Source organism: Crotalus tigris, unplaced genomic scaffold, assembly GCF_016545835.1.
Source record: "Crotalus tigris isolate CLP2741 ecotype Arizona unplaced genomic scaffold, ASM1654583v1 scf7180000017775.1145084777:2100578, whole genome shotgun sequence".
NCBI classification, from domain to species: Eukaryota; Metazoa; Chordata; class Lepidosauria; order Squamata; family Viperidae; genus Crotalus; species Crotalus tigris.
Genome location: NW_024096626.1, coordinates 1,263,151 through 1,272,785, shown reverse-complemented (window position 1 = coordinate 1,272,785; position 9,635 = coordinate 1,263,151). Strand labels below are relative to the sequence as shown.

General features: G+C 37.6%; 1 protein-coding gene across 1 annotated transcript; it reads left to right on the top strand.

Moving 5' to 3' along the window:
* Positions 1–2,015: 2,015 nt before the first annotated feature.
* On the top strand, positions 2,016–7,752 carry LOC120307408 (60S ribosomal protein L8). The gene is made up of 6 exons (XM_039342183.1): positions 2,016–2,167; positions 3,418–3,561; positions 4,062–4,203; positions 4,523–4,741; positions 4,992–5,107; positions 7,544–7,752. Exons 2-6 carry the CDS (start codon positions 3,424–3,426, stop codon positions 7,700–7,702), a joined length of 774 nt encoding a protein of 257 aa, XP_039198117.1. The 5' UTR covers positions 2,016–2,167; positions 3,418–3,423; the 3' UTR covers positions 7,703–7,752.
* The last annotated feature ends 1,883 nt before the right edge of the window (positions 7,753–9,635 follow it).

The following is a 9,635-nucleotide window of genomic DNA, read 5'->3' as shown; positions in this document are numbered from 1 at the left end:
CTTCTACCTTAGCTATGCAAGAGAGGACTCATCATAGGTTACATTAGTGGCTGCTTTAGAAGATGAATCTCCCCACCTAGTCTACGATATAAATTTTGACAGAGCCTGCTGAGAATCCTCTCTCTCCACTGGAAAGACATAGATTGTGAGATACTAATAGGCACCAGGCCTTTTCTGTAGTGGTCCACACTTTTGAACATACTATTCCTAGATCATTTAACAGTAAAAAAAAAAAAATCCACCATTCTTTTGGATCAAAGTGATTACCTGTGTTCTTCTTTAATATGAATTAGTTCTTCTTAGTCTGTTTATTTTTTCCTAATCTTGCTTTGTTGTTTACTTTGAATTTTACTGTTTGAGGTTATTTATTATTTATTTAACATTGTAAATAGACAGACACACACACACTCACCTCTCATGTTATTGGAAATCAGGATATTTATACATAAAATTATGTGACCTGTATAGCAAATCTAGTTAAATTATCCATCAGGCATAACACTCTCACTAACAGTAATATTTTAGAATGTTATAAAGCATTAGAGTACTTGAGTGGGATAAGATCACTTTGTAATTTCAACGTAGGATTAATGCCATGCAGAAAAGAATTAGATTGGAATAGTAATATATCTACCTCAATGGTTCTCAACCTTTTTAATGCTGCGACCCCCAACCGGTCGTACGTCGAGGACTACTCAACCGGTCGTAAGTCAAGGACTACTCAACTGGTGCAGCACCGTTTGCAGAATGGGACTTTTGGCGGGCTCAGCAAGGCAGAGACAGCCTGGACAATTCCTATTGGGTTTTGAAAGCCAATAGAATTAGACTCTATTCAAGAGAGTCTATTCTATTGGGTTTTAAAAGCCAATAGAATAAAAGGGAGTAGCACAGCTACTGAAAAGGGGAAAAAAATGGCAGACTGCATTGTTTGGTGACCCCCGTGAAATGGTCGTTCGACCCCAAATGGGGTCCCGACCCACAGGTTGAGAACCACTGATCTACCTTATGATATAAAAAGCAACAATAAGGTTTATGGGACTCTGGTCAGTAATGGTGGGAAACTGGGCAAATTTTACAAATGGTAGTAAAAGAATAGAATTGAAAATTAGCTCAAGAACTGAGCGTTTTCTTATAGCAAGCACACTACATACAGAGAGCATGCATTCTTGTATAGGGATCTATAGGCATTGCTTTGGAAAAGGGGATTTTAATGAAGGGACAACTGTCCAATGAAGCAATACTTATTTTTATGTTCCCTTTCAGGACAAAATCTTCCCAAAATACATTAATTAATTAAAAGCCTAAAAAAAGAGGTTAAAGAACAAGTCATATGACATAAATGTGTAGATAAAAGTGATAGTTGCAAACATAGATCAGCAACTTTATTCAATTTGGAATTGCCAAGGTTTTATTACCTGATAAATATTATTTTTATTCTTTTAATTTTTTTACAGCCACCTTGCTTTGGAACATTAACAGCCATTACGGACCTTAAGTGTATCGCTGACATGAGATTTAAGTCCAACAATTCCATATATCGTCTCCCCAAATATTGAAATGGATGTACCCAATAAGTTATTGAAAAGGCCGTAACAAAAACTAAATTTGATTTCGTTCTATTAATTATACAATTAGTCAATTTGATTATACTATAATCGTGAATTCAAGAGTGTTTTTTTCTGCGCATTGATAACAATATGATGACCTGTTGTACGTAATCCTGGGGTCTCAGTTTAGGATAGGGGTTGAGCCCCTTTGCTTTTGGCCTCGGGGTTTCGGTCTCCGGGCAGTTGTCTTTTTTCTTGATACATTTTATTTTCTTTTAATTTTTATCCGTAAACCGCCCAAAGGACTTGTGGAATCGGGCGGCTTTGAAACTGAATGAACAAACTAAATAAATACATAAATAAATAAGGGAAGTCGTGCAACGGGAAATAAAAGAAAATAGGACGAACACTCTGCGCGGAACACAAGCGGAACGCACGCAGCGCACTTCGGAAGACATTAACGACCAAGCAAGAACGAATGCAGATTCCCGGGTACCCGAACTACATTACCCAGCAGGCACGGAGATGCCTTGGCTCTCCGCGTCCCGTCTTGGCCGGAAGGAGTTTGTAGTGCCGTCATCGCCCTAGCTTTCTTTTTCCTGGGGCAGGCTCCGGCAGAGGTAAGAATCTCTCCGGTGTAGAAAAGCGGTCCAAGGGTATCCGTCTGCATCGGGTCTCCGTGACCCCTCCCTGGCCGCCTCTGAGGGTTATTGACCGGCTTGCCCCCTTGTCCACCCTTTCAGAGCGGAGGGCGGGTGTTTTCGGGCTCGCTCTAGCTAGTACTTGGTTTCCGCGGCAAGCGAGCGCCGGTCCTGTTGGGCCACGAGCAAAATTGGAGAAATATGGCGAAGAGCTTTTCTAATTCTGATGTGTTTAATTGTCTATCTTCTCGTCTTTTTTTATTCTTGTTTCGAGCTGTTTTTGAAGCCCTTATTTTACAACATGTCAGCTTTTCAACTTTAAGCTATTACACGATAATTCACAATTGATCCGCTGCTCATTAAATCATTTTTACCTTTTGATCAACATTTACATTGCCTTCTAAGGTATTTTCATATTGCTACTGCATACGAAGAACTTTTAAGTTAAAACTGAAAAAGAACCCCAGAGTTTAGCTTTAGCTGATTTGTCCACAGTGCCTTTTCATTGTGCTCTCAAAAATTACCCGTTTTTTACTCAGAATCAGGTCTATTAAAAAAAATAATAATGATGATTTAACCCCCTGAATGTTTTTAAATGGAGGTTTAGTGGATGCCTAAATGATACATGGATCAGATTAAAAAGCACCATAGTTCTTTCAGGTTCAATTTAATCACTGTAAATGAAGATACAGAAAAAGAAACATTTATAGTATTTATTGGAATTTGTTTTTAAAAATGGAAAGAGCTGAGTTATGGATAGCACTGAAGCTAATATTGGTATATTGTCACTGCAAGATCAGAATTTGGCTGATTTCAAGAAAATTAGTTAGAACCAATTAGCACTTAGGAAAACAACAGGAAAGCCCCTGCAGTACAGTAGAACTTGATTGGAAAGCAAAAAATAGCCTTGAAAGAATTGGTTTAACCATTTTCATATTAATTTGTTTACCCAATGTATATTCTATTTTTTCCCCAGGAACTCAAGGTAGCTTATATTATTACAGATTAAGTCTTTAATTTTATCCCCACAACCCTACAAGGTAGATAGGACTGAAAGAGCTGGCTTAATATTTTGCATTGAGTTTCTAGGGCTACAGGTGGATTTATTTATGATCTTGTCAGGAGCTTAACAGTTTTTATTTTAATGATATGTGGCATTACAGTATGTATTAAGTAATGGGTTTATTCTTAAAAAATCCTAAATAACCGTGATTCCAATTATTTTTCAGTGCACAATGGGCCGTGTAATACGAGGTCAAAGAAAAGGTGCAGGTTCTGTTTTCAGGGCTCATGTGAAACACAGAAAGGGTGCAGCAAAGCTAAGGGCTGTTGATTTTGCTGAAAGACATGGCTACATCAAGGGCATTGTAAAGGCAAGTATCAGGTTGTGGAATTGCTGTGCAGCAAACTATAGTTTATTAAAGTTTAAAAACAGTTTTTACTAATAAAAAAAGCTAACAATGCCAAGAGAACAGACTTACAAATAGTTTGTTTAAAATCAAAGTGAACAGAGGCGTCAGGCTTTTTAAAGTGATGGCTGGGTTGAAAGGTTTTGAGTGTCATACAAGAACTAAAATATGAATTTAAATATAGTAAACAACATCTGGGTGAGTAATATAAAAATGCATCTAAACTTTTCACATGCACACATACCCATCTTTTCTAAAATAATCGTTGCAGTGTGGATATTACATACATGGCACTTGACGTACGTACTCGGTTCTGTGGCCTTGCAATATTATTTTGTGGGTATAAAAAATGTCATTTTGAGCTGCAAGAGCATGTAAATAATTCTGTAAGTAAAATTGTATTTTGTATTGCATTTTTGAAGCCATAGGCTTCTCAAACTTCTCAAGTTCTAATATTTTTCTAGGATATCATTCATGATCCTGGCCGAGGAGCTCCCCTTGCCAAAGTTGTTTTTCGTGACCCATATAGGTTCAAAAAACGAACAGAATTGTTCATTGCAGCTGAGGGCATTCACACAGGACAGTTTGTTTATTGTGGCAAGAAAGGTAAGTAAAGACAATTGGTGACCATTTATGATTTGTTGTAACATCTGCATCCTTTGAAAAGTTGGTATTGGAGAAAAAAAGCATGAAATAGAAAAGAGACACAAAGTCTGGCAGACCTTCAAGGCCAAACATCTTTGTTAGGGATCAGCTGTCAGGAGCATCTGCTGTTGTCAAAAGGTTCCATCCTTAGCCTTGAAGATGCTACCAGATTTGCCAACTATTTTATTGCTGTAGATTAGCATGGTTCTTCTCCCTGTGTAACCCAGAGGTCACTTTATTATAAAGAGCATTTTCATTCATGCAAATGCATCCCTTTCAGCTCAGCTCAACATTGGCAATGTCCTCCCTGTTGGAACAATGCCAGAAGGCACCATTGTCTGTTGTCTTGAAGAGAAACCTGGAGATCGTGGAAAACTAGCTCGTGCTTCTGGAAACTATGCCACCGTTATTTCCCACAATCCGGAAACAAAGAAAACCAGGGTGAAGCTGCCTTCTGGATCAAAGAAGGTGATCTCTTCTGCAAATCGAGCTGTTGTTGGTAAATATTACCCCTAAGATTTCTGAACCTAAATATATGGTTGCAATCTGTAATACCTGAAGTTTAGACTAGGTCAGCATGGCATGGCCCTGGCACTATAAAGGTTATGAAAATATAATGGTTATTTCTTTTTTCAGAAAGTTATTTTAGTATGCTGATATTTAATATGGCAAACTAAGTAGGTATTTGCAAAAAATGTCATCAGGGATGATCTTTTGTAGTAATAATTGTACTGCTCATATTCTTGTAGGTATTGTTGCTGGCGGTGGTCGTATTGATAAACCCATCTTGAAGGCTGGGCGGGCCTACCACAAATACAAAGCAAAGAGAAATTGCTGGCCGCGAGTCCGTGGTGTGGCTATGAATGTAAGTAGTTTTTGTATTTATCATGCTTTTATTTCTATTTACTACATTGATAATGTTGCCTAAAAAGAAAAGGAGTCTCGGAGGGGACATGGATCTGTACACTGCCTGTCAACATCTCTTTAATGAAGCTGCATCTTTTCTTGAGTTTGCATGTTGGCAACCCTCGGAAGATTTGCATATTGTCATGATTCCGATAGATGAAACTCTTCAAAAGAACTTTGAGGCATTGTTTACCTTAAAGAATCTTTTATTCGAGAAACAGTATCGGCACTACATAGTTGAAACCAGAAACTAAATTCCCCCTCCCTGGATACAAAGTAACAAACTGTAATTCCCTCCTCCAATAAACAGTCAGAAATCACATTCCCCAATTAGCTTGAAGCAGAAAACACTATCAGCTCTGGGCCCAATGTCCTTGGGTTCCCACGATTAAGTTATTGTTATGACTAGCTGGACTCTCATCTCTATTCTCCCTCCCAGCAGCATCTAATTCTAAAAGCAATAGAGAAAATGGCTGCATTTCCATCTGTTGTCAAAGCAAGAACATCTGATGTTAGCAGCGTTGATACATATACTGCAGAAATCATTCAGTCTTTTCTGTACATAATTTTGTGTTGGTCCTAAATGAAGAAATGTGCTTTTCAATTAAAATTAGTGATATCTTTGCAGATGATCTGAGCTTAGTCTCCAGCACAAAATTTGATCTACACATGCAGCTGCTCTTTAGACAATCCTACCCCAAAAGCTCTTTTACTAACAATTACCGGGGGTGGGTGGGTGGGAGGAAGGAATGAACTTTTGAGCAGAACTTTCCTAAGTACCTTCTTTTTTTTTTCACTTTTCAATTTTATCCTTTTTTGTTACCATAGTTTATAATATAAAAGACAAAAATACAAAAGCAAGTAATAGGAAAAATAGGAGAGGGAAAAGGGAAGAGAAAAGTGTAGAAAAGAAGGGAAAAAGAAAGAAAAGGCACTGACTTCCGACTTCCTTTGGTGCAATAGAATAAGATAGTAACATCAAAGCTCACCTTTTTACTTTTACATAATGGTATAAACTAGCCATTTCTATAACAACAGTTCTATCTAATCAGTAAAACCCAAAATCAAAGTTTTTTTTCCCGTCTCGACCACAAAGTCCTGAAGCTGTTTCCAAGTAGAAACAAAAGTAATTGTATTTTTTTTCTTTTATCAAAGCAGTCAATTTAGCCTTCTCTGCTAACTCCATCAGCTTTTGCAACCATCCATCCATTGTAGGGATTGACGTGTCCTTCCATTTTTATGCATAAAATAATCTTGCTGCCATCAACATATAATAGTGGTGGCGAACCTATGGCACGAGTGCCAGAGGTGGCACTCAGAGCCCTCTCTGTGGGCATGCGTGCCATCGTCCAAGTCCTAGGCCTTCAGCTGGGTTTTATAAAATCTTTTTGCTTTAGGCCTCCGCTGCCGTGTGCAAAAAAAAAAAAAAAAAGGTTCAATCAGTCAGTCAATTTTAGCTTCTTGCAGGGAAAAAAAAATGGAATTGATTGATTGAACTTTTTAGTCCCACCCAGTCTGCCGTTACCATTGCAGCCACGCCCAACCAATGGGCCACACCCACCCGGCACTCGATGATGCATAAGTGGGTTTTGGGTTGCAGTTTGGGCACTCGGTCTCTAAAAGGTTCGCCATCACTGACATATAACATCAATGTTCCATTTTTTTCCCATTAACCCCCTCCCCCTCCCAAAAAAAGTTCCCAGTTTTATCTTTATATTCACAGCACCTCATCTCAAATGCATATTTTCTTGGGAGTCCTCCGTTACTATTTGAGCCAAGAAAAGATACCGCTTTTTAAAGAAGGTGCCCCTTTTGATGCACATTCCTAGTTCTACATTAGGTTATTTGGTAACGAAGATTTTAAAAAATTGAATGAGGGAAGAGGAAAATAGAGAAGCATTTTTCATAATATAATTCTAGGCAAGATTGGTTTTTGACTTAGTTATGTGTCTCCTCCCTCAAACCTAATGGTGAGGTTGATGTTCATATTTTATTTTAAATCTTTACTCATACTAGTATTTTATGTTGATTTCCATATACTATAATGTCTGCTATATTATTTGCAAGATTTTAAACTCCCAAATTGTAATATAATACAATAAAATGTATAATATAAAATGATAATACAACATTTAGATCAAAGCTAATACATAGTTATCAATATTTTAAAAGCAGGGAGCAAGAGAGATTACATTCTCTACCGGCAGTTTGGACCATTTCCTAAAAATTGTTAATGCTGGTGCTTGCTTGCAGTGGACAAGATGCTCTCAGAATCTTTTGCTTTCAGTTTGGTAACACTAGCAATAATGTCATTTGCCTAATGGGAGTTTTAATTAAGTTCCTTTAATATTTGAAACACCTTCTGCCCTTGACTTTGATTGCTTTTCTTTCCCAGCCTGTTGAACATCCCTTCGGTGGTGGTAACCATCAGCACATCGGTAAGCCTTCGACTATTAGGAGGGATGCTCCTGCTGGTCGCAAAGTTGGTCTTATTGCAGCCCGACGTACTGGTAGACTGCGTGGGACAAAGACTGTGCAAGAGAAGGAGAATTAAATTCTTCACTTTGCTATATTCATAAATAAATGCCATCTGATTAAAAAAGATTAAATGGAGTGTGAGAATTATTTTAGAAATAGCTTGTACCAACACCCTTATGTTCTAGAAACTAGACTTTATTTATAATCAGAGAAGCATCCAAACAAGGAAAACAAGACAAAGTGGGTCACAATATACCCAGGAAACTGAATAGTACTAAAATATCAGCTAAAAGTGAGATAATATTAATCCAGTGAGGTAATCAATCACTGTGTTTTCACTGCAGACAACTGTATTTGAGTATGTTTCTTGTTATATCTTGATTGGTATTTAATAAGTTCAGTGTAAAACTTGTGTGTTCTTTTTGGAAATCGCTGGAATGCTCACTAAAATCTACAACAGTGGTGGCGAACCTATGGCATGTGTGCCAGAGGCAGCACTCAGAGCCCTCTCTATGGGCACACATGTCATTGCCCCAGTCCTAGGCCTTCAGCTGGGTTTTATAAAACATTTTTGCTTTAGGCCTCTGCCGCCGTGTGCAAAAAAAAAAAAAAAGGTTCAATCAATTTCAACTTCTCGCAGAAAAAAAAAGATCTTGCAAAGTTGGAATTGATTGAACTTTTTAGTCCCACCCAGTCTGCTGTTACCACTGCAGCCACGACCACCCAATGGGCCATGCCCACCCGGCACCCGACGATACATATGTGGGTTTTGGGTTGCAGTTTGGGCACTCGGTCTCTAAAAGGTTCGCCATCACTGATTTAACCCCTTTTTTGTTGCTCAGCATTTCTCTAAAAGTCACACTCAATTTTCTCCCCTAGAAGTTAATAGCATTAATGGACTAATATGTAAGTATTCAAACTTAAGAACGACGTAAATGAATTACAAGCATTTCACATACCTATTTTATTTGATAATGGAAGATTGGTCTTACCATTAATTGTTCAGTTTCGGCAGATGTAAAAATTTTTTAGAACTTGGACTTGCCTTCACTCTGAAGAAGAATTCATTATTTTTTATCTCTTCATGCCCCTGGTGTCTAAGGAGTCACAAGAGCTAACATTCAGTTCTTTAACTTAACAAGTCCACTTCAAAAAATTTAGGACAATCTTATCCAATCCAAATCTAGTTATATTTGGCCTACAACTCTGTGTTCCCACTCAGCATGGTCTCAATTTGTCAGGAAATTGAGAATTGTAGTTACGGTCTGGAAAGGATCAGTTGGAAAAGGGCTGCTATAGAATTACAAGAGACCAAATATCATCTAGAGTAGTTTTATAATCCTTATCAATTTAGAAGATGACTCATTTGGGGATTAATGGACATACTTCAGTTATAGATTTGGTATCACTTAACTGATTCAAGTGGTATTATCCCAGCTAGCAAAATTTCAATTACTTTTTGCGCTTATAAAGTTACACTAATTTCATGTCGTTATGACTTATGTATATGGCATGTGTGAGGCAAAGAGGTATCCTGCAATAACATATTTGCAGATACACTCTAGTGCTTTAGCCCTTTAACTGGAAATTTAAAATTATAATTAATGAAGCAGAAAATATTCTAGAGCAGCAAACTGTTCAAAAGTGCAAATGAAATTCATATGCTTTTGTTATACTTGAGTTTACTGCAGAGGGAACATAAAATTTAAAACACAAGCTATCTTTTGTTTACAATGAAATATATAGCCCCAATGACTTACACAAAGTATTTGTATTAGTTTGCTAATAGTAATAGCACTTAGTCTTATATACCACTTCACAATTTGCAGCCCTCTTAAAGCAGTTTAGAGTCAGCATATTCTAACCATTGCACTACGAGGGCTAATGAAAAGAATGAGCATAGAATTGTAACTAACTTGTGAAAAATAATGTTTTAGTCCCTTCCTTAACCAAACAGCATCTCTCAGTGCTGAGATAATGCAATTCCCTTCTCAATGCAAGTTCCTGCT